Genomic DNA, 24,094 nt, shown 5'->3' on the forward strand with positions numbered 1-24,094 from the left:
TCGTCCCAGCGAAAGCACCTCTTATTTTCTGCTGGGGGTGGGAGTACTCGTTGAGAAGCGCTAAATCACTCGATGTTAGTTAGTTAGTTGGCTAGTTAGTTAGAGGCCGGGGTTGGGGGAGGTAGGAGGGGCGGAAGGACATGGAACAAATGGAGGAAACTGGAGCCTGCCCTGAGATGAGCTCTGAAACGGGGTGCATGGGGAAGAACCCTCACCAAGCCCCAGGCACAAGGGACCTGGAACCCCAACATGCCCAGAGGGAGCTTATGAACTTATGTGCTTGTGACTACACATCTCTTCAAAACCTTTACTAACTTCTTCTTCCTCAGTAACACTTTTAGCACAAATGGGCTCTGGGGAACTCAGCGGGGTGGACAGTGCTGGGTACTGTTGGCACAGGGACAGGACAGAGCCATTCCATAGAGGTGTCTACATTATACTTACAAACCCAGAGAATGTTCTGAAAGATGTATGTTGTGTAAAACGGCCACGTACGAAAGTGAGTCACAGCGGGACTAGGTATTTGCCTGTGAAATCCTTTTCTTATTAAGAAACTATTGGCTATTGCTGAAATGGTCCTCTGGGATTTCAGAAGACTTAGTCACCCGGTCTTGCTATGGGAACAACATCAGTGACGAATCATCTCAGTCTTTCGGCCATTCATTCAGAAATCTCCCTTGAGCGTCTGCTATGTTGCAGGCTCAGTGCTAGACTCTGGAGGCAAAGCAGCCAATCAGCCCGAGCTGGTCTCCAGATGCAGCGAGGACTGGCACGGAGCCTCCTGGATGCAAACCACAGCCCCAGAATCGGGAAATCTTACTGAATCCTGCTGAGTGTGTGCACCGCCACATCAGAGGGCTAACCCCGGGAACAGAGACCATTTGCAATTGTCGTGAATACGTTTATATTTAAATATGTCCCAGATAATAAAATAGAAAGCATGCTTCATCTGATGGGAGAGCAGGAACAAGCCTTTCTAACGTGTCACCCCAGCGCTGTGCATTTCAGGCAGGGACTCTCTGGGGCCGCTTCGTCTCCTCATCTTCTTCCCTAGCTGACCCGGGGCTGCACTTTCTTTGGTAAGACTCTGCGTCCGTGCCCTGGGTTGGGAACTCTCCTCGTAGGGGTTGCTTGAGGGATGCTTCTCTTGAGATGGAAGTTAACCTGGAAGAAAGAAAGAAGCAACTAGGTGGGGAGAGGAGTCAGTTTTCCATTTCCTGGAATTCCAACTGGGGAAGAACCTGTTTGGACCTGGTTTGACCACACTTCCAGGTCCTGAGGGCAGGGCACTAGGGAGCATTAGCACAGCAGTGGGCCACAGCAGCAACACGGCATCCAGCCTGGCTAACGTTCCCAAGAGGAGGTACATAATCACTGGTGATGACATAGGGTATACCTGGATGAACTTAATATACATTTATTTTATAAGTATGAGAAGAAAATGACATCCACACTTCAAACAACAATTTCACTGATACTGTTGCTTAGGACCAGAGCTATGACGGATGGTTCCATAATAATCCCCTTCATGCTGATGTGTGAATCACAGGTGTTGTGCTCAGGCATGCCAATGAATACCTCACATCTTCAGATCTAAACCTGCTGCCGTAATTGCTTGAAAATATAGATAGTAGAGATGATACAGATTATTCATATGGATTCTTAAATTCCAAATTTCCATGTGCAGTGAATGTGTCCTTTCTGGCATAAGGCTGAAACCTGCCCTCTGTCTGTGGCCTGCAGATGTGAAGATCCTTCTGACTGAAAAGTGTAGGTCTGCGGACTGTGGAACCTTCCTAGGAGGAGGGAGTGGCACAGTGTTCTAACCACATTCCCCTGAGGGATCCCTGGCTTCCAGGCCTTGGAACAGTCTGAGCTGCTGAAGCCAGCTGGGAGTTGAAAAACATGCACGCAAGCTCTCCATGGGGTCATTTTCCGCCCCTTCCACGAAAACCCATAGCCAGCTTTTCTGCCAGTTCCCCAAAGTAGAGGAAATCAGAGCTAATTACATCATTACCATTTCTTATATAGTAATTCAGAGATCTAGAAAAGAGAGAGAAAGAGAGGGAGAGGGAGGGAGGGGAAGAGAGAGAGAGAGGGGGAGAGAGGGAGAGAGGGAGAGAGAGGGAGAAGGCAGCAAAATAAAGGAAGGGCAGGACAAGGAAAGGAGCTGACCTCTGGCAGGCTGTGGGGAAAAGCAAAGAGGACACGGGACTCTGGGAGATGGTGTGAAAGAGGCTTCACTGTAACATGAAAACCCTCCAGTAAATAATCCTTTTTTCTTTTTTCTTCCCTTGGCCAGATGGATCTCTGTTTAGAAAAATGAAAAGAGAAAGTGGCTCTACCGTGATCAGCAAATGGATTCTTAGTTGTTTTCCCCTCTGGGTATCATGTCCAAAAGACAACTTTTTTTTTTCCTTTCTGGGGTATATTTGACATAATGATGGGCTATCTTAATTTACTGAAAGGCTATATCACAAAGAAGTGACATCTTTTGAAGTAGATTACTTAAGAGGCTTCGCAGTCGTTTGCACCTGGCACTGAAGAGGGCGGAATCCGCCCGTGAGGCTGCCTATCAGCCATTTGACTTTGGGGGAGAAGGAGAAAAGGGCTGGAGGCTGGTGCGGGGAGAAAGCTGGCTGAGAAACTGGGGCCAGATAACAGGTTGCAGTGGGAGCTGCCTGATCTGTAAGTGGAAGTAGTTTATAAGGGGCACGAGCTAGGACTAGCAGGAGGAGAGGGGAAAGGGGTAACTATCTAGAAACTTCAGAGGACTCTTCAGAGGACATAAAGAACTCTCTACTTGGGTCCTCGTGTTAAAACCTGGGTTATGCACCCAGGTTGTGAGCTTAGCATGAGGTTCTTCAACACACTGGCTAAGACGGCAGCCCTGAAGGCCCCAGAGAGGTTCCAACGGGGGCTCCACTCGCTCACTGTGTGACTTTGGGCATGTTTCTTCTCTAAGTTTGTTTCCTTGGCCATAAAAGGGAAGACTTACGTGTCCCTGACAGGGATGTGAAGGTTAAATGAGATAGTTCTGGAAAGCTCTCATATAGTGTCTCATACATAGGAACCATTCAGTAAATAGTACCTATAACTATTGAGGACAACAGGCTACTTGACTGCAGAGTCAACAGAGAAAGGGGTGAGTGGGTCTGCTGGGCTCTAGGGTTGTACAGAGAAGGAACTGGACAGAGCAAGGAGGCCCCAGAGAAGAGCAGACCTGTGGGGAAACAAGGTCTGTAGGTGCTCATTAAATAGAACTGCCTCATTACCTCTTCCTCACTTGAGAAATCTGAGGACTAGTGTCCATGACCTCTGAGCTTCTTCAGCTCTGGGATCCTAATCTAATATGACCAAAGCTGAAAAGGTCCAGGCAGTAGGTCAAAAACGTTCCTTGCTTCTCGTCCTACCTATAAAAGCCAGCTGTGGCCAGCTGAATACCGGGGAGTAGCTGGCTCTTTGGCCAAGGTGAGTGGAAAGCAAGACTGCTGGGCACACGGGGCACCAGGAGGGGGCAGAGTGCCATCTGGTGGTAGTCCTAGTTGACGAACAGAGCAGGCAATTTAAGGGAGTGGATCTGGGCAAGGTCTGTGGGATTATAAAGGAGCATTTGTTGAGCACTTTCCCTGTGGAAGTCACTGTACTAAATACTTTATGTGCACTTTCCCATTCCAACCTCTATAAAGCAGGTGCTGTTCACACCAACTTACAGAGGAAGAAACTGAGGAAGAATGATTAGGTAATTTGTCCAAGTTCTCTGGACAGAAGATAGTACTTTTTAGAAGAAGACAGTGCTTTTCATCACTATGCTATGTGAAACAGAAGAAAGAGAAAAAGCCAAAGGAAGTGGGGAATGATATAATAGGAGAATGACAGAAAAAAAATAAGCATATGAGAGCAATGAATTTTTTTTTAAGTGAAACAGGGAAGCTCAGCAGTGATTAGAACATGCAATAGGTTGTTTGTGACTTTGTGTAAGTGATCTTTACAGTGCTCTGTGAACATCAGCCTAACTCACCAGTTTTGGTTCTCCAGGACCCACGGTCACGGTCACTGTCTCTGGGTCGAACCCCGGTGCTGTGGCAGTGACAGTGTAGGTACCTGGAAGCAGTAGCCGGAAGTAATCGCCATGGTCACCTAAAAGTTACAAGAATAGAACTCAGTCTGCTGATTAGAAATCTGCCATTTGGGGCCTTGACAAGACAAATGATCTGAGGGTTTTAGCTGACCACAAGCTTGAATTTTTTTTAATAGCATGATGAAACTGGCTAAGATCTGAAAGAATCTTAGGCTATTTTATGTAATAAGAGCGTGGGCTTCTCAGCTCATGGGAAGTAGAAGTTTCACTGTGCTCTGTACTGAGCACAGCAGTGTGTTTAATTCTAGACCCTGTATTTTAAAACAAACTCATGTCCAGCGAAGGGTCACTGGGAGATATGCTGAAAGATCTATGAATGTTTTGTGTGGTAAAGAAACTACATGAAACTTCTGTTTCAATGTTTGAAAAGCCACTGTGAAGAAATGACATCTACCTAAAAAAATAAGGAGAACTACGAGTTTAAACTGTAGGAAGAAGATTTTGCTAGAAAGAAGAAAAACTGCTGTGACAAACAGAGCTATTGAAAAAGACATGGATGCTTTGTGAAATTGTGAGCACTTAAACAGAGACTGAATGAGCATCCCTGGAACAGCTACACAGTTGTGCAGTGCACAGTCTGAACTGATGGCCATGGTCCTGCACTAATGGACAGGACGGCCCTGGGTTAGAAAGCCAGCTGTCAGTGGTGTTGTATGTATGTGATCTTATATTGAGTCAGAGGGCTGGACTAAATGACCACTGTAGGTCTGATTTGAGAATCCTATTTTTAATATTTCTTCCATCGCCTTCTAAAGGGGAAAATAAAATTCAAAAGAAAGCCTATTTTTCTATGGCAGGGATATACCATTTTGGCTAATGACTTTGTATCTCTTTAGAAACAATTGTGACCATGCCTTTAACATTTAAGTGTATAAAAATGCATAATTGAAATAGTAAATGCAATTAAGAATGAAACAGGGGCGCCTGGGTGGCTCAGTCAGTTAAGCTTCGAACTCTTGATTTTGGCTCAAGTCATGATGAGTTTGAGCCCCACATCAGGCTCCTTGCGGGGCTGCTTAAGATTCTCCCTCTCCCGGGGTGCCTGGGTGGCTCAATTGGTTAAGCCTATGACTCTCAGTTTCGGCTCAGGTCATGATCTCATGGTTTCATGAGTTTGAGCCCCGCGTCAGGCTCTGTGCTGACAGTGTGGAGACTGAGAGTCTCTCTCTCCCTCTCTCTACCCCTCCCCCTGCTCATGCTGTCTCTGTCTCAAAATAAATTTAAAAAACTTAAAAAATTAAAAAAGATTCTCCCTTTCCCTCTGCTTGTCCCCCCATCTCTCTCTCAAAAAAATAAAATAAAAAATAAGTTTAAAAAAGAATGAGACACACAATAAATAATAAGGCAGTATCTTCTCTGCCCCCTTTAAATGCCTGTAATTTCTTTTAAAATACTTTAGCAGAAGCAGTGAATTATCATCCATATTTTGGATAGTGTAAGTTACACCCCAGGGGCTGTCATTTTCTTAACTGGGAACTTACACCCAAGAATGGTTAGATAGCATGTATCATAAAGGCCCAATTCCAGATACAGCTATGACTAGGGCTTCAGCTATGTTTATTTGTAATCAATACTAGATGCTTTTCTAAATAGCATAATGAATATTGGCAATGAGTTTCTTCAGTAGTGAAATGAGTAATTTGTTAATTTAGCATAGTGAGTGTTGGAAGTGGGCTCTTATTGGTGGAATTAGCGGTATTCAATATATAGTGATTGGCTGGAATGTTTCAAAGACATTCCCTGCCTGTGCATGAATAGGGTATGAAAATCTAGCAAGCCCTGAAGTTCTGAGGGATGCCCAAGGTTTGATCCCTAAACGCAGGTCCAGCCACTGGTATGGAGGATTCTGGTTGCATTGGGGCTTGAACTCACGAACCATGAGATCATAACCTGGGCTGAAATCAAGAGTCGATGCTTAACTGGCTGAGCCACCCAGGTGCTCCCCTGTCCCTGTTTCTATCACCTTTCCTGTCCCTACCCCCAGTGTCCTTGACACCCTTGCTAGTCTCGCTGGTGTACAAACTGGCCTCCTGATATGCTGAAAAAAGGTGAGGACATGAAGGCTTCCCTCTCACTCCACCAAGCAGTGGCCACCTACCCGAAGTGACATCATGGTTAATCCCACTAACAGAAATGACAGCCTCCGCAAGGTTATTATAATTCTCATCAAGCACCATTCCCTTGATGCCCTGGTGTACCTGTAGGAAAGTTTACAGGGCACAGTTAGGACCACAAAACAGGCATCCAGTGTTTGGGAGTCCTCAAAGCTTTCTCATACATTTTTGCCTTTGATCTTCACAAAGATTATGGTAACAGCCGCTTGATTAACTTGGTCTCTCTGTCTTCCTGTTCCCAACAATCTCTTCTCAACAGAGCAAGGTGACCCCTGAGAAAATCTAAGGCAAATCACAACACTAGCCTACTGTCTATCTCTATGGAACTGACTACTGTTGACATTTCATGTAAGTAAAATTATACAATAGTTGTCTTCTTGTGACTGCCTTATTTCTCTTTGCATGATGTCCTCAGAGTTCATTCATGTTGTGGCATGTCTCAGAATTCCCTTCTTTTTTAAGGCTGAAGAATATTCCATTTTATGTCCCTACCACATTTCATTGATCCATTCATCCATCAATGGACACTTGGGCTGCAACCTGGGTTGCTGTTACCTTTTAGCTATTGTGAATAATGCTGATATTAACAAAGATGTGCAAATATCTCTTTGAGATTCTGCTTTCAGTTCTTTTGGATATATGCTCAGAAGTGGGATTGCTGGATCATAGAGGCTATTCTATTAGTAATTTTTGAGGAACCACATACGGCTCTTCATAGTGGTTGCATCATTTCACAGTCCCAGCAACAACACACAGGGGTTCCAATTTTCCGCATCCTTGCCAACGCTTGCTATTGTCTGTCTTTTATTGTAATTTTTTTTTTTTATTTATAGAAGCCATCTGAATGAGTGTGAGGTGGCATCTCATTGTGTAATTGATCTGCATTTCCCTAACAACCGCTTGTTGGGGGCCTAGCACTTCCTGTTGTGCCCACATCAGGGAGCCCCTTCTCCCCTAGACAGCTGCATGATCCTCTCCCTCACCTCCTTTGTGTCCGTTTCAATTCATTTTCTCCATAAGGTTTTCTTCACTACATTTTGCATCTAACATGTTATGAAATGTACTTTATTATTTTGTTCATTGTCTATCTCTCCTAACTAAAACATAAGCTATATATGGGCAGGGAAATTTGTCTGCCCATAATCCCTAGCATACAGTACTGTTTCTGACAGATAACTGTACTCAATAATGTTGAGTGAATAAAATGGCTCAGAAGAAGCAGCCCAGACGTACTGTACGGAGTCAAAGCAGAAGTCAGCACTGAGCCTCACAAAAACCCTTGCTACCTTCAGAAAACACATCTCTTTCTGTAACTAGGAAAGTTAAAGAATAGGATTTTACCTGTTCCAAGAATTGGATTAGGGCTTCCCGATTACCCAGCCACTCACGCTGTAATTCCTCTTGGCGGGGAAACTTGTCACAACTCAGTTCCAGTGTGATCTCAAAACAGTTGGTGTGGAGATAGTTAAAGTCTTGCATTCCTGAGGGAAAGAGAGCGGTAGCGGATCTGCAAAACCAAGATCCCACAAATGCCCCACCTCAACTCTTTTTTCTTTTTTTAAATTTTTTTAATGTTTATTTATTTTTGAGAGAGAAAGAGCGTGAGTAGAGGAAGTCCAGAGGGAGAGAGGGAGACACAGAATCTGAAGCAAGCTTCAGGCTCTGAGCCGTTAGTACAGAGCCCAAGAAACATGGGGCTTGAACCTGCAAACTGCGAGATTATGGGGCTTGAACCTGCAAACTGCGAGATTATGGGGCTTGAACCTGCAAAATGCGAGCCGAAGTTGGACGCTTAACCAGCTGAGCCACCCAGGCGCTCCCCACCTCCACTGTTGTTAACCAAGATTTCTCCTCCACCACCACCACCCTACCCCTCTGTGACCTTCTATTCTACCTCTTGATCTCCATTTATTTTTCTCCTCCATAAAATCTTTCCCCAATTTCACAGTTTTCTCTCTTCATAAATGCCCATTTTGTTATCACCATCCTCTCCTTTTCTCCATCTCAACGCTTGAATTCACTTCTTGACCTTCTTAGCATTTCCAACGTCTGCTTTTAGTCATGCCTTGATATTAGACTGCACCTGTACTGATTCTGGGGGGACAGATCTTCTCTCTGGGTGATGATGTTCTTCAGACCCTGGAGCTTAGAGATGAGATAGATATCTTGTTTTCACAACCCTCCTCCTATCTGAGACTGCTGCACTAACCTGAGAGCAGTTAACTCAGGAAAACAGGCCCCTGAAAAAACAGAAGGCAGCTATAGTTTTCTTCCATCTAATGCTTGTCTGCATCTATCTTCTACATTATTCAATTGAATCAATTATTTTTTTAGTATGTTCCTGATCATTAGAGTGGTGTTTATATCGCAAATGTGTTTGGGTTAAAAACTATTCATTTAATCAACTTTTACCTGCTCTAAGTTAATGAACATAAGCAGCTGTTGTAGAAAGAATGGAGAAAGCTGAAGAACAACTGTGACCTCTTACATTGGATCTCTCTCTGCATCAGAATAATCTAGAAGGCTGTGTCCAGCCAAATACAGGTTTCTGGGCCTTATGTATGGGGTGAGGTCCCCTAATCTGCAGTTCTAACAAGTTCCCAGCTGATGCCAATGACGCTGGTCCAGAGACCACACTATTGGAACAATCACTTTAATGAACTGAATAACCTTGGAATTGTATCAGCTTATTTTGGGGCAATGATTCTCAGTGGAAGCATGGGCCATGCTTTCTCAGATGATGGAAAAGGGGAGAAAAAAACAAGTACAATTTGGAAAAGTATATTTGAGATTTTAAACTGTGTGTGGGGCACCTATTGCTTTCTTAACGCAAACTAAAAAAAATAAAGTTCAATAACATCTTCTTACCTTGTGTTCAAGCAAGTTGTCAGCCACAAGAAGTCTACCACTTCCCAGTACCTGGTGACTCCTTAACCTTCCTCCTTCCCACTTTCCATAGAACCAGCCATCAGTTCAACCCTTACCAGGGAGCTTTCTGTTATCTGGGCTCTGTCCAGGTCAGATTTGAAAGGATAGGAGAGACAGCTGCTAAAACATGATGCCTAAAAGAACCTGGCTTTCTGCTTCAGTCTCTTCCCTATCTTTACGGTCACTGTCTACCAAAGGTTCATAAACAGACTTCTTGCCTCTTGGTGATGGGGAAGGCCCAGAGAATGGAGAGAGAAGCCTCTTGCTCAAGGTTTCTGCTATGCTGTCAGTGGCCAATGTCCATGGCAAACTCCAGCTCACAGGAGATGGGCAGACAGGGCACAGAGAGCATATATCACAGGAACTGTTGGCATCTAGGCCAGCTCCTTTGGTCATCTGCTGCTCTGTGAGGCATACCTCCATGCTACTTAGAAAAGACCCTAACATCTATAAGCCATGCATTTCCAATGCTTTATGTACATTGTTTTATTGAATATTCACATCAAAATTATAATGCAAGTATTGTTATTCTTAAAGTACAGATGAGAAAAAGAGGCAGAGAGGTTAAGTAATTACCCTGAAGCCACATAACTGGTAAATGGGCAAGCTGGGATTCAACCCAATGTACCCTTACAGCCATACTCTTAACCACTTGACTACAATATTTCCCTCCTATGCCCTAATCTATTATGTAAACCACAAGTTTTAAAGGACCACATAGTGGGACACCTGGGTGGCTCAGTTGGTTGAGTGTCTGACTCTTCATTTCGGCTCAGGTCATGATCTCAAGGTCGTGGGGTTGAGCCTCGAGTCAAGCCCTACATCCACCCCTGCATTGGGCTCCATCCACTCTGAGCATGGAGTCTGCTTGGGACTCTCGCTCTCTGCCTCTGTGCCTCTCCCCTGCTCTCGCTCTCTCAAATAAAACAAATAAATAATAACAAAAAATAATAAAATAAGAATTAAAAACAAAAAATAATAAAGGACCACAAGGTATCCCTACCTTCATTTTAAAGAATCAGAATATGACATTAAATGCCAACTTAAGACTTCTCCATTGCTCAGATCTCTACTTGAATGCAAAATTCTATAGTATTCTTGTTGTTTCCCTGAGAAAAAGTGATAATTTAGGAGAGATGTGCCCTATTCCACCTCAACTTAAAGCACTGTTGTACCCAGGACTCTTCTTACCCTTGCTGAGAGAATACCAGGAGGCCCCATTGGTGATGCCGTCTGGGAAGTAATCCCCACAGTTCCATCCCTGGTGCATCCATCCATGTGCGTAAGAGTACACCTTGGCCAGCTGCGGGTAGAGCGGGTGGAGAACGACCTGAGTGCTCCCGACTCCTCGGCAATGCTCACACTTAGAAGTAGGGTGATATCACGAACCTCCACCCTGTATAAACAACTCATTACTTGCTTTAGTGAAAGAAAATACCAGCAGGCATAGGGAGAAGGGGTGTGTGTGTGTGTGTGTGTGTGTGTGTGTGTGTGTGTGTGTGTTGGACTAGAGTTAGGAGAACTGTGTTCTGATTTTTCCACCTGCCTGGGGATAAGTTTCAAGTGCAAAGTGAGGGGTGACACAAGGTGACATATAAACTCCCTTCTAGGTGTACCATATTCTAGCTTAATTTTATAAAACAAGGAGCAAGTAAAATAGGCCTTTACCATGAAAAGAATTACAGTAGAACCCTCTTACCCATGGTCTCCGTTACTTGTGGTCAACTCGGGTCTGGAAGCAGATGATCCCCCTCTGACAACATGTCAGAGGGTCAGTAGTAGCCTAACACTACTAGGTCACAAAGTCATTCCCCTTTATCTCACCACATAGGCATTTTATCATCTTGTATCATCACAAGAAGGGTGAGTATAACACAGTAAGATGTTTTGAGAGAAATTCATTTAACTTTTATTATAACTTATACATAACTATAGCATATCATTCACATACCTTTTATTATAATATATTGTTATGATTGCTTTATTTTATTATTAGTTATTATTGTTAATCTCTTACCGCACCTAATTTGCAAATTAAACTTTGTCTCAGGTATGTATAGGAAAAAATTATATATAGGGTTCAGTACTATTGCAGCTTCAGGCAGTCACTGGGGGCCTTGGAACACATCTCCCATGGATAAAGTGGGAATACTGTATATATTAGGTGTGAGAGGTGTGTGTTGGGGGAAGAGGAATATATGCGGAATCTCTATAATTCCCTTTTAGTGCTACTTTATAACAGTGGAAAAAGGAGATTACTAGAGAAAGTTATAGTAATCTATTTTCTTTGCAAAGCAATAACTGGTGTTATCCTCTATGGAATTCATTAATTGATGAATTGATAATTAATGTTTATTATTTGTATTAATTATACATTACTACTAATATATTAACTATACAATAATCTGTTGATTTTAATCTCTTGATTTTATTTGAACTATTAGGTAAACATTTTTTCATGCACATGGTCTATTTTTCATTAACATAGCCATATTACCATAACCTCGTAAATCAGACCCCCTAAATCCTCTCCTGAGTCCCACATTCCTCTGGCCGGACAAGCTGCCATTCTGCATACCTTCTGGAAAAGCTTGTCATCGGGTGTGGGGGTATTGGCAGTGCGGCGTACCCCTCGGACCCGATGCTCCAGGGACTTGTCATATGGATAATTGGCCACCACTGCTCCTCCGTGGAGATTGGCTGAAAGAACAAAGTTGAAGGAGCGGATCCAGTGGATCACAGCCTCAGTCTCGGGCTCCACCTGTGGACAGACGAGGGGCTGGCAGTGAAGCTGCAACCAGAGGTGCCATCCAAATGAGTTTGTCAGGAAGTGGCCCGAGAGGATAGTACGTCTGAATAAAACAAAGAGTGTCCTCCTGGATATGAGAAGAGGAGATGGGAAAACTCTGGTCTTTTGCATAATAGTTTGAAAAATTTAAGTGGAAGGATGCCTGGGTGGCTTAGTCAGTTAAAGCATCCAACTCCTGATTTTGGCTCAGGTCATGCATGACCTCACGGTTCATGGGTTTGAGCCCTGTGTCGGGCTCCATGCTGACAGTGTGGAGCCTGCTTGGGACCCTCTCTCTCCTCCTCTCTGCCCCTCCCCCACTCATGCTCACTTGCTTTCTGTCTCTAAATAAATAAATAAACTTAAAAAAATAAAAATAAAAAATGAAGTGGATGGACTCTTTTTCAAAATGACATTAAAATTGGGATGTGGAATCCCAACATACAAAGTAGCTAAAGGGAGAGCATTTAGGGAGGTGAAACTATGGTATATGATACTGTAACAAAATGACATTAAAATTGGGATGTGGAATCCCAACATACAAAGTAGCTAAAGGGAGAGCATTTAGGGAGGTGAAACTATGGTATATGATACTGTAACAGTGGACAAATGCCACAGACCATAGAATGTATACCATGAAGAGTGAGCACTAATGTAAACTATGGACTTGGGTGACAATGATGGGTCAAGGTAGTTCATCAAATGTAACAAATTACCACTCTGGCTGGGGGATGTAAACAATGGGAAGCAGGGAGTATATGGGGACCCTGGACTTCCCTTCAATTTTGTTGTGAACCTAAAACTGCTATAAAAAATAAAGTCTCTTGGGGCGTCTGGGTGGCTCAGTTGGTTAAGCGTCCAACTTTGGCTCTGGTCACGATCTCGTGGTTTGTGAGTTCGAGCCCTGCATCAGGCTCTGTGCTGACAGCTCAGAGCCTGGAGCCTGGAGCCTGCTTCGGATTCTGTGTCTCCCTCTCTCTGACCCTCCCCCGTTCATGCTCTGTCTCTCTCTGTCTCAAAAATAAATAAACGTTAAAAAAAAAATAAAAATAAATAAAGTCTCTTATTGAGGACTCATCTCAGCAGGCATAACTCACGGCTGCTGAGAAACTGAAAGTTCAAGATGAAGCTGTCTCAGGCATTCAAGAAGACACACAGACTCCAACTGTACAAGAGCAGAGTAAAGAAGAAGTTGATGAAATAGGTGTGGCAATTAAGGACATAGAACTGGTCACGTCACAAGCAAATGTGTCAAGAGCAAAGGCAGTCCCAGCCCTGAAGAGCAACAGTAATGACGTTGTAAATGCTATTACGGAATTAACAATGTAACCATCTGAAAACAAGAAACTTTTTTTGGTGTTTCAAAAGAACAGCTGCAGCTTGGTTTGGAATTTTGTACTGTTTCTATCATTAATAAGTTATGACTTCTTCTTGGATGAGAAGAGAGAAAGAGAGAGAGGTCTGAAGAGGGTGGCATGGCTGGAGAGCTCAGGGCCCCGGCTTGGCTTCTTTCTGACAACAAGGAAGGGATTCTCCAATTTACCCATTGCTCCAGTGGCTTCTGAAGCACCTCTGCAGATATTAAGGGCTCTAGTAAATACATCTGGGAAGCTGGTTGACACAAATGATTTTGAACCTCCTCTTTACACTACTGCATCTGCTGTAATGTTGACAAGTAGAACACACTCCTGTGGTCATATTCAAATTTCATGGATTAGATATAGTATGATACGGGCCAGTCTTGCCTAAGTAGTTGAATTCCACCCTCTTGATTGCATATTATGTTCCTAGTGAGTGACAGCATTCTAAAGAAAGCCGTGAATCTACTTGGATTTGCAGTATAAGTAAATAATTTACAGTCTTCAGTGTTTTCCCTCCTCTCAGGATGGATTTGCTTAGAGGTTATGTGGTGTTAATGTGTTAATGGCTCCCCTTGGACTAGCGGTCAGCTGAGTAGGCCCCCATCTTTGCCATTCCTGAGGGACTGGATGAATAGGGTTGAGTCTTGCCCGATCAAAATGGATAAGATACCAAAGGCACCAGTCCTGCTCTGTGACCAGGGCTCAGATCCTTTGAAGCAGCCCTTTCTCCATGTCCTAAGCCACCATCCATCAGCATGAGGCCAGCTTCTCACTGCTCCTCTCCCATCAGGAGCAAGAAGACTTACTTTTCATTGCCTTTTTTTCTTCTAATATGGAGAAAAAGGAGCCAGTGGAAGTCTAATTACTATTGGCTCAATTACCTTATTTTACTTGGACAAGTTTAATAAATCAGGACATCCTTCCGGCTAGATATGCCAACTACTACGAAGTTAGTTTTGACTTATTATTTACTTGAGCCAAGGGCATAGTTGCTATCTGAAATCTAAACTTGTCAGCAATGACTCTGCCTCATTTTCAAGGGGGAAAAACTGAGACTATTCTTTCTGGAAACTCCCAATAGAAAGCCTTATACCTGCAATCTCTAAGTTTAAATATTCACAAATAGAATGTTTAAAGTACCTTATACAGTAGAAGGAACAGGGTGGTGGTGGGAATGCTCTGAGAATCACAGTGGTTATTCCCAGGAGCACTCGCATTACTATGGGTGGCATTCCAGGCCTCCAGGCCTGGGTGCATCAGCTGGGCTCCTCAGATTGAGAGTAAGGGAAATGACAGTAAGGTAAAGCAGCTGAGAGTTAGACAGAAAGGGCAGAGGAAAACTGTAGGAGTGAGCTGCCTGAGCTTCCTTCTGTAGCTAATTGTTGGTGAGCACACAGTTCATCACATGTAAGAGAGATTTATCTACAGAATGCTAGAGTCCTCTTTTGATGGGATAATGTGGTAGAAAGAATGTTGCCTTAGGAATCAGAAGGCCTGGGTTTTAATCCTGAGTCCACCAATTACTAGCTGTGTAGGTGTAAGCCAGGGACGGATCTCAGCCCTGCTTCGTATGTTCACTTCACAGCATTACAATGATCAGCTGAAACACTGGCTAAGTAAGCATTTTGTAAAATGGTAAAGTACTGCACAATGGTATGATAACCGCTTTCACTTCGCTACCACTAACATCAAACAGCATGTGCTCTGGGAGGGCCTCTTTGCTGGGGGAGAGAGTGAATACAAAGAGCGGAAGATACAGTTCTTGCCGCTCTACACAGATTAACACAGAGTTGCGTGGATGCTTAATTCGTGCTTGTTTAATTGATGTGGAGATTGCGAGAAGCGATTCCAGAAGCTGATTTACCCATTTGGCATGAACATTTCATCTCCTACCTGACTCTTCCAGTTGTCTGGGAGGGGCAGGTGGTGGTTAGGGCCTCCGTGTTTCTCATTATAGTAGACATAGGTGTTGAGGTCGGGGAAGTTTCGGTTCAGGTCCACTCCATTTGCGTTGTTCCTGCCAACCAGGTATCCAGAAATGTCTGCGCCCTAGCAGGAAAATGGAGAAACGAGAAAGGAAGATTTCAGACTGGATCCTATATTTGAAGTACACTGCATAGTTTTGGCGGGGGGCGGGGGGGGGGGCGCATTAAGTTAATCTATCAAATGATGCACCATTTTCTCCATTAATTTATCCAAAGTCCCAGCGGTGGGGTTCACATTTCCCTGTAAACCACGTGTCGATGGTAGAGATCCCAGGAGACACTCTGACAAGACTGGACGTTTCAAGATAATGGGAACCCCTGTTTTTAAAATATGGCTTTATTGAGGTGTAATTTACATACCATAAAATTCACCCATTTTAAGTGCACAATTCAATGAATTCTAGTTCCCACTGAGAAGAGTTGTGTGAGCATCAGCATAATAAAACTTTGAAGTATTTCTAACGCCCTGAAAGGAGGCCTCATGCCCATTCAATCACTCCTCATTCTTAGTCCAGCCCTAGGTAATCACGCTCTGTCTCCCTAGATTTGCCTTTTCTGGTCATTTCAGTAAGTGGGATCACACACTTCATGTTTGGCTTTTATCACAGGACACAATGTTTTTTGAGGTTCCTCCACGTTGTAGCATGTGTCAGTATTTCATTCCTTTTCATTGCTGAATAATTTTCCATTATTTGGGTTTACTTACCAATTAATAGACTATTAGTTTCCTAGGGCTGCTGAAACAAATTACACAGACTGGGTAGCTCATCACAACAGAAATGTATTCTCTCACAGTTCTGGAGTCCGGAAGTCTGAAATCAAGAGATCAACGGGGTCATATGCTCCAAAGGCCCTAGAAGAAGGTCCTTCTTTGTCTCTTCCAGCCCCTGGTGGCTGCCAGCCATCCTTGACACACTCCTTGGCTCACAGATGTATTGCTTCAATTTCTACTTCCATTTTCACAGGGCTTCTCCCTGATGGGTGTCTCTGTACAGATTTCTTTCTTCTTAGAAGGACACCAGTCATATCTGAGTTGGTCATCCCAAGCCAGTATGATTCCACCTTAGCTTGCATATGTAAAGACTCTATTTCCTAATAAAGTCACAGTCAGAGGTTCTAGGTTAGACACGAATTTTGGGGAGGGTGCTACTCAACCCTGTACATGGACATCTGGATCATTTCCACTTTTTGGCTACAATGAATAACGCTGCTATAAGCATTCATGTACAAGTCTTTGTACAGATGTATGTTTTCATTTCTCTTGGGTAGACACCAACTAGTAGAACTATTGGGTCATAATTGAAGTCTATCTGTAACCTTTTCAGAAAATGCTAAACTGTTTCCAAAGAGGCTACACCATGGAAACCACCCCCACTCTTTTTATTTTTTTTAAATTTAGGATCCTTGTTTACCTTTCTTCTCATCAATGTCAACCTCCTGCATTCCTTTATTTCCCTGCTCACACTTCAGCTTGTTATCATTTATTTGGTCATGTATTCACTCATTCATTCATCCTTTTAGCCAATCAACATTTACTTAAGTGCATCTCTACTCAAAGTCCTCTGAAAGACACTAGGAAGGGAGATAATGAGATGTTATGTTTACCTTCCAGGAATTCATAATAGATATGGGGAGATAGATATATATGTAAATAATTAAAATATATAAAGTGGCAGAATAGTGATATGTTCAAAGGCCATCACAAAACTGAAATGCCATCTAATGTTTTGTATGGCATTAGAGAAGGGGAGGAGTGTTCACTGGAGCCCTGTGGATGGAAAGGGTGGAGCCCAAATTAGTAGCAGTTCCTAGAAGTGGGGTGAATGGATGGATGTGCTAAGCTAAACACTCACAGATGCACTACCATTTTCATATTAAAAAAATCTTTATTGTTCCTAGATTTCTCTATTTTTCATGGCACTCTGCTCATATTTTATTCTTATATCTCGTTGAGAACATACTTTTTTTTTTAAAGTTACTTTAAGTTCCCTAATTCATTCTGCTCTGATATAAAATATCTGTATGATTTTTCAGTTTGGGGTTTAATTTTTCACTTCTATGAGATAATGGTTTTCATCACGCTTCCAGGAGTTTTTCACTCCTTGCTCATTCATATCAATGTAGCTCACAACTGTCCATATTAACAGTTACATTAATTTACTTATTAGTTGATTTGCCACTCACATCAGATCATTAGTTAGGCTGCAGGTAAAGAGTTTCCTTAACAGAAAGTTCCCATAAACAGGGTAGGTGGTGTATTTGTTTCCTATTCCTGCTGTAAAAAATTACCACATACTTAGTGGCTTAAAACAACACAAGCATATTATCTTATAGTTTCGGAGGTCAGAAGACTGAAATGGGTTTCATAAGACTAAAATAAAGACACGAGTAGGGCTGTGTTCCTTTTGAGGTCTCTAAGGGAATCTGCTTCCTGATTTTTCCAGCTTCTAGAGGCCACCCACATTCCTTGGCACATCTTCAAAGCTCTCTGTGGCCTTCTGCTTCCCTCTTCCACGTTTAAAGCACCCCTGTGATTGATTACACTGGACCCATCCAAATAATCCAGGATATTTTAAAGTCAGATGATTATTTTACCTTAATTCCACTTGCAACCTTAATTCTCCCATGCCATGTAACATAACATATGCACAGTTTCTAGGGATTATAATTTGGGAATCTTTAGTGGGGTGGAGGAAGGGGAGATTATTCTGTTTTACCTACAGGTAGCTTTAAAGTTTGGTGGGCAGGCAGGTCTTCCCTGTATAGCCCTGCAGACAGGTTTCCTCTGGGTATGGCAGGTAGTTCTGGAAGTCTGAGAACCTGATTAGGCTTCTCTTGCACTCGGGTTCAAGCTCTGCTCCCTCTGAACAAGTACACAGCAGGTGAGCAGAGGTGACTGGCTCCCCAGAGATGGCTCTAGGATTTACAAGGCTGGCAGGGATTTCCCCCACTTCCCCTCACCCCACTTCATTCTACAAGAGATGTGGGCAAGTCTGAGGTTCTCCGGTTTCTCCACTGCAATATAGGGAAGGTTCAATAGAAGGAAAGCAACCAGGCTGGAGGTCTCCCCCACATCTCTTCCAAATTTTCCTGCTGTTTTGGAAACTCAAGCCTGAAGATGTTAATGTGCACCTCTCTGATTTTCCAGTGGAGGAAGAAAGCTTTCTTTTTTCATTTGATGAGTTGTGTTGGCAGGAAGCTGTGAGAATGCAAGGGTCAAATTTGTGTTTCATTCAGCATCTTGGTTCCATTCTCCTCCCTGCCTCTACTTACCTCCCCAGCACTATTCTTAAGTAGGTTAAAAATGGGATGGGCCAAAAGGACAGATGCCTCATGGTTCTACTTGTACGGGATAGAGTGGTCGGATTCATGGAATCAGAGCGGAGGATGGTCGCCAGGGGCTGGGAGGAGGAGGAAATGGGAAGTTACTAATGAAGGTACCTAAAGTTTTGGTTGAGCAAGACAGATAAGTTCTGGAGACTAGCTATATGACACTGTACCTATAGTCAACAATACTGTGTTGTACACTTAAAATTTTGTTAAGAGCAAAGACTTCATCTTTGGTGTTCTTACCACAATAAAATAAAATTTTTTTAAAGTAGTGAAATCTAGTTTTAAAAATGAAAAAAATTTCAAGACTACCCCAAATAAACATATTTTTAAATTGGAAAAAAAAAACAAAAAACAAACCTCTTTAATTTACAATTCTTTACCCCAAACCCCAAACAAACCAGACTGAATTAAGCACAGCTTTTAAAGGAACATGTCCAGGGGCGCCTGGGTGGCGCAGTCGGTTGAGCGTCCGACTTCAGCCAGGTCACGATCTCACGGTCTGTGAGTTCGAGCCCCACGTCGGGCTCTGGGCTGATGGCTCAGAGCCTGGAGCCTGTTTCCGATTCTGTGTCTCCCTCTCTCTCTGCCCCTCCCCCGTTCATGCTCTGTCTCTCTCTGTCCCAAAAATAAATAAACGTTAAAGGAACATGTCCATTGTGTAAAGCAGATGCCTGGCTTCACGCCCCTCCCCCCAAATTCTAATTTAGTAGATGAGGTGGGGGGGGCTAGGAATTTATATTTCAAAAAATCTTCAGGTATGATTCTGATGCACAGCCACACACACAAAATCGTTGATTTAAAGTTAGGCACACTGACATTTTGAATTTACGTCAAGAAATACAGTAAAAGCCCGCAGATCCCTGCAAAATGTAACTCTAAAATAAAGAATTGGGGCTCCTGAGTGGCTCAGTCAGTTGAGTGTCTGACTTCAGCTCAGGTCATGGTCTAGCAGTTAGTGAGTTTGGGCCCCTGCATCCAGCTCTGTGCTAACAAACAGCTCAGAGCCTGGAGCCTGCTTCGGATTCTGTACCTCTCTCTCTCTCTTTCCCTCCCCTGCTCATGCTCTGCCACTCTCTGTCTCTCAAAAATAAATAAATGTTAAAAAAAATATTTAAAATAAAGAATTAAAAGGCTGAGTATGATACTAGAGGAAAAAGTCGTACAAAAATATAGTAAAATATTCCCTTAGCAAAGCACACAAATGTCTAATCGCTATGGTGTACACCTGAAACTAATATAATATTGTATGTAAATTATACCTCAATTAAAAAAAAAAAAGAAATATAACCAAATGCATGAAGAATCTAGAATTAGCCCCTGACTTCGCCATTCTGGGCCAAGCTAGTTTTGTTTCCCTCCCCCCAGCCCAATGCAAACGGTAAGTGTAGTGTGGCAGGGAGAAAAGTATTTAGAGTAAGAAGCTAAAAATTGAGGGAAGGAGGTTTTGCAAGAGCCCTTCACACCTGGTTAGTAGTTTCCAGTTTAAAAAGCACTGTCACAGATATTGCCTCATTGATCCCCACAACAAAACCGGGAGGTCAGCCGGAAAGGTGTGGAGGCAGCCCACGTTCACTGCCTAGGGAGCCACAGCGCTGAAGCGGGTCTGCACACTGTTGTATTTCCACCGGCCTTTTCTCTATTGCACAGCGGCATCTACAGCGGGACTGGGCGGATGCCTTTACGGACTCCCCGGAGGGCTCTCGCCCCGGGGCTCAGTACCTGGGCGGCAGCCACCTCGTAGCCGTCTGGGTTCATGGACGGCATGATGTGCACGCGCGTGCCCTCCACCAGCCGCACGATGCGCTGGTTCCCGTTCCGGAACTCCTCGCACAGGAACTCCGCCAGCTGCAGCAGCAACTCGCGGCCCAGCACCTCGTTGCCGTGCATGTTCCCCACGTACTTGACTTCCGGTTCCACTGCAGGCGCGACAAGAACACGCGAGAAGAGAGAGGATGGGGAAAGTTTGCAAGTGGCAAGGATTCCTAACGTTGCACAGGGACCTTTTCCCTCTCTTCGCGTAATGAACACATGAAAATCTTATGCTTCCATTGGGTCTTTTCCAGTGATTCCCGAGGCTCTTTTGAACAAATTACAATCATAAATGCTACAGAAATCCATGCCATGGAGCCCCTTCTGTGTTCATTACTCCTAATCTTCACAGAAAACCTGTGAAGTAGGCATCATTAGCTCCAGAATGATGGAGGTGCGGAAGCAGCTGAGTAACCTGTTGGAGGTCACCTAGTTATTTAATAAGATGGAGGCCAAAGCCCAGGTGCATTCACAGTAGCCTGATGCTTCTCAGAAACAAGTGTTTTCAGGTTAAGAATGGTGTTTTCACAAGAAAGCAGGCTTTCCCTACTTGGGTTATGGCATAACAGTTCCTAATCATCCCAGTTGAAAACTTAATTTTACAAATTTAAGTCAGATCATGTCACTCTTCTGCTTAAAACCCTCCAGTGGCTTCTCACTTCACTCTAAAAGCCAAAATCTTTACACAGGCTTATAAGGCACTACCTGATCTCCTGCCTAGGAGCCCTATCCCCAACCATACTGCCCTGACCTTGCTTTCCCATTGTTCACTCCGCTGGAGCCACAGGGGGCTTCCTTGCACTCACACACACCAAGCACACTCCTGTTCTTTCCTGTCTGCAAAGACTTTCCAGTTACAGCGTGGCATGCTCCATCACATGCTCAAAACTCACCTCGAAAAAGAAGCTTTTCCTAAACAGCAACAACCTTATCCTGCTTATCCTGCTTATGGCATTCTCTCTTTTAAAGGTTATTTTTTCTCTATAGCACTTTTTTTCATCTGACTTAATATGTATTTACTTAGTTACCCATTTGTTGCCAGTCTTACATGGCTAAAATTAAGGCCCCTGAGGGAGGTGTCTTTGTTTTATCCTGTTTGTTGTCTATTCAGAGTCTACAAAATAGACAATCAGTAATTGATAATCAGTACTAGATAATCAGTAATATTTGTGGAATGAATGATGAATGCATGAAAGGAATGAATGGATTAACAGCTAAATTATAGGGCATCAGAGAAAAGAGAGATTAGTGAGGGCTGGAATAGTATGAAAGAGCTTCAAGAAGGCCTTGAATGCATGGAGTGAGGGGCTAGCCCTAAAACTAGTACCCACAAGCTTCCGCAATGAACACACACCCCAAAAAACATGGTGCTTTCTATGCAAGTGTGGCTTCAAAGCAAAGTCCTTATCCTCATTTAATGACATAGACTTCCTTGAGCCAGTGCCCCCCCTCCCATACCCTCCTCACTGGCCATGTAACATTCTAAAGCTGTCATAGACAGGATCCATTGAGTGTGAGGTTGCCACTAAAGGATTTTAAGCAGGGGAGTGAGAAGATTAAATATTTGGGAAAAGTATTCTGGCATCTGTGTGCTGAAGGGAAGTTTTAGAGAGTGGTGGCAGGTAGGGGTTGAAAGAGTCAGGAACCTACTGTGATGATATAGGCAGGTTGCAATGATGTTTGCCTGGTGTGGGTGGTGTGGAAGTGGAAAGGATGAGAGAGATTTGAAACTGACAGTGTTTAGGAGGAACAGACATAACTTGGATGTCACAACTGCTCTAAGTCAAGATATGAGAAATTAGACACAACTTCAATGCCCATCATTCAATGAACAGTTAAATACAACCATGCAATGAATATTATGCAGCCAAAATTATGATGAACAGATTTACACATTTACAGATATGGATATTACTTATAAAAGACTATGAAATGAGAAAAGCTGTTCTATTATGATTCCATTTTTATAAAAAAATATGTGTATGTGTGTGGGGGGGTTGTTAAACATGCATACAAAAAAGTCTGGAAGGATATGCATCGATATGTTAACAATGATCATCTGTGAGTGGTGGGATTATGGCGTGAGCTTTTTTGTTTGTTTGTTTCCATATCTAATTTCTATTTTAATCTAAATACAGGTTGCTTTTATAATAGAAACAAACTAACAAAAAGTATTGCAGTGCATAAAACCAATTCCCAAGACCTCAAACTATCTCCAGGATCCCATACGTATCATACTGTCATTCCCCAAAGAGAATGATAAAACCAAACCCTGTGAGGCTTCCTGACAGAACTAGAAGAGCTGATTGTTTCTGCTTATGTCTCCTGAAGCACTGGTTAAAGACAGCATAACAGCAAGGAAGAAAGGAGGGTAATGGGAGGGAAGGCAGGGGGGCTGGGATGGGAGGAGGGAAGAAGACTCACCTTTTAGCATTAAGGTCTTGAGCAAACAGAACCTCCAAAGGAGGAACAGACTAGAGCCTGAATTGGGGTTGTAGCTCCCCAGAGGCAGGAGCAATTTGAGGGCTAAGTGGGGAAATATTTAGCACAGATGGAGGAAGAGGTGATACTTTATAGGTGGAGGGGTCCATGGACTTCCCCAGAAAACAGCCCCAATTACTGGATTTGTCAGGGAAGGGTCCTGTCCCATACACTCCAAGAACTGCTCAGGGCTTACAGGGCTCGTGGATTCCAGGGTAGTCGCTGAATTCCAGCACGTAGAGGTGTCTCCCCTTCACACTGCGCCCGATGCTGTAAACCCGCGTGATGTAGGGGCATTCGTTGTGCACCTTGTACAGCGTCCGCACAAGGTCATCATAGCGGTGGTGGCGAAAGGTCACTGGGGCAACCAACTTGAAGAGAAGGAGGAGGTGGAAGAAGACTGAGAGCAGGCCTGACATCTTGACAGGCTTTTTCAAAGAGACCCACTAAAATGGGCTCCACCTCTCCCAACAACCAGTCAAAATCCAAGGGCCAAGAACCAGCTCTTCCTAGTTTCCCGCCAGTAAACACCAGTGCCACAACACCTGGCACGGAAGTTCAGAATTGTCCCGTTCAATGCTGGAAATTATTTATGTAGCTCTGGGATAGCCACTCATCTCTCCTCCCCCATCTCTCTGATTTTCCTAATCCAGGGAAACCTTTTGAAAGGCTTTTGTACTCCCCCAGATTGGGTAGTTTCACTGATTCTGGCTTACTGATTAACTGGACTGTAAACAGGCTTCAATAAATAGTTGCTTATAACCCTTTGATTCCCAGAGAATTTTGAGAAACTTGTCTTGTGCTTATTCCCTATATTACAATTTAAGGAGATGTATTAATTAGAATTCTCTGTCCATTTCGATCAATCCCACACACTGCTGCCAGACTCTTTCTGAAGCACAGCTCTGTCTTGTCTCCTTGCTCCTCAAAAATCTTTCAACAGTTGCCATTGAGAAAATGGAAAGATGAGCCACAGGCCGGGAGAAAAATAACTGCAATTCACAAATCTGACAATATATCCAGAATACATCAAGAACTCTTACAACACAATAATAAAGCAACCCAATTCGAAAATGGGCAGAAGATTTGAATAGACATTTCATCAAAGTAGATACATGAACAGCTAATTCGCATGCACATTTAATGATGTTCGC

The 24,094-nt window shown here is 43.4% G+C and overlaps 1 protein-coding gene across 3 annotated transcripts; it reads right to left on the minus strand.

Annotated features, from left to right (window-relative positions):
• Nucleotides 1-887: 887 nt before the first annotated feature.
• Nucleotides 888-23,359, minus strand: CPN1 (carboxypeptidase N subunit 1). 3 transcript variants are annotated; one of them, XM_047825067.1, is made up of 10 exons: nt 23,137-23,359; nt 20,370-20,566; nt 15,226-15,381; nt 11,762-11,944; nt 10,375-10,486; nt 7,597-7,736; nt 6,240-6,339; nt 4,022-4,140; nt 2,176-2,310; nt 888-1,164 (listed from the first exon to the last, which is right to left on the minus strand). In XM_047825067.1, the coding sequence occupies exons 1-10, from the start codon at nt 23,357-23,359 to the stop codon at nt 1,051-1,053; spliced, it is 1,479 nt and encodes a 492-aa protein (XP_047681023.1). In that variant the 3' UTR covers nt 888-1,050. The 3 variants fall into 3 exon arrangements, with proteins under 3 accessions (XP_047681023.1, XP_047681025.1, XP_047681024.1); XM_047825069.1 differs by lacking the exon at nt 6,240-6,339 and having other exon boundaries at nt 7,644-7,736; XM_047825068.1 differs by lacking the exon at nt 2,176-2,310.
• Nucleotides 23,360-24,094: the final 735 nt, after the last annotated feature.

This window comes from Prionailurus viverrinus, chromosome D2 (genome assembly GCF_022837055.1).
Source record: "Prionailurus viverrinus isolate Anna chromosome D2, UM_Priviv_1.0, whole genome shotgun sequence".
Classification (NCBI taxonomy): Eukaryota; Metazoa; Chordata; class Mammalia; order Carnivora; family Felidae; genus Prionailurus; species Prionailurus viverrinus.

Coding starts and splice junctions, on each gene's coding strand:
- CPN1 (XM_047825067.1), bottom strand. CDS start 23,359: ATGTCAGGCCTGCTCTCAGTCTTCTTCCACCTCCTCCTTCTCTTCAAG. Junction 7,737..10,374: donor CTGGTATTCTCTCAGCAAGG/GTAAGAAGAGTC, acceptor TCTTTCCCTCAG/GAATGCAAGACTTTAACTAT. Junction 6,340..7,596: donor TAATCCAATTCTTGGAACAG/GTAAAATCCTAT, acceptor ACTTTCCTACAG/GTACACCAGGGCATCAAGGG.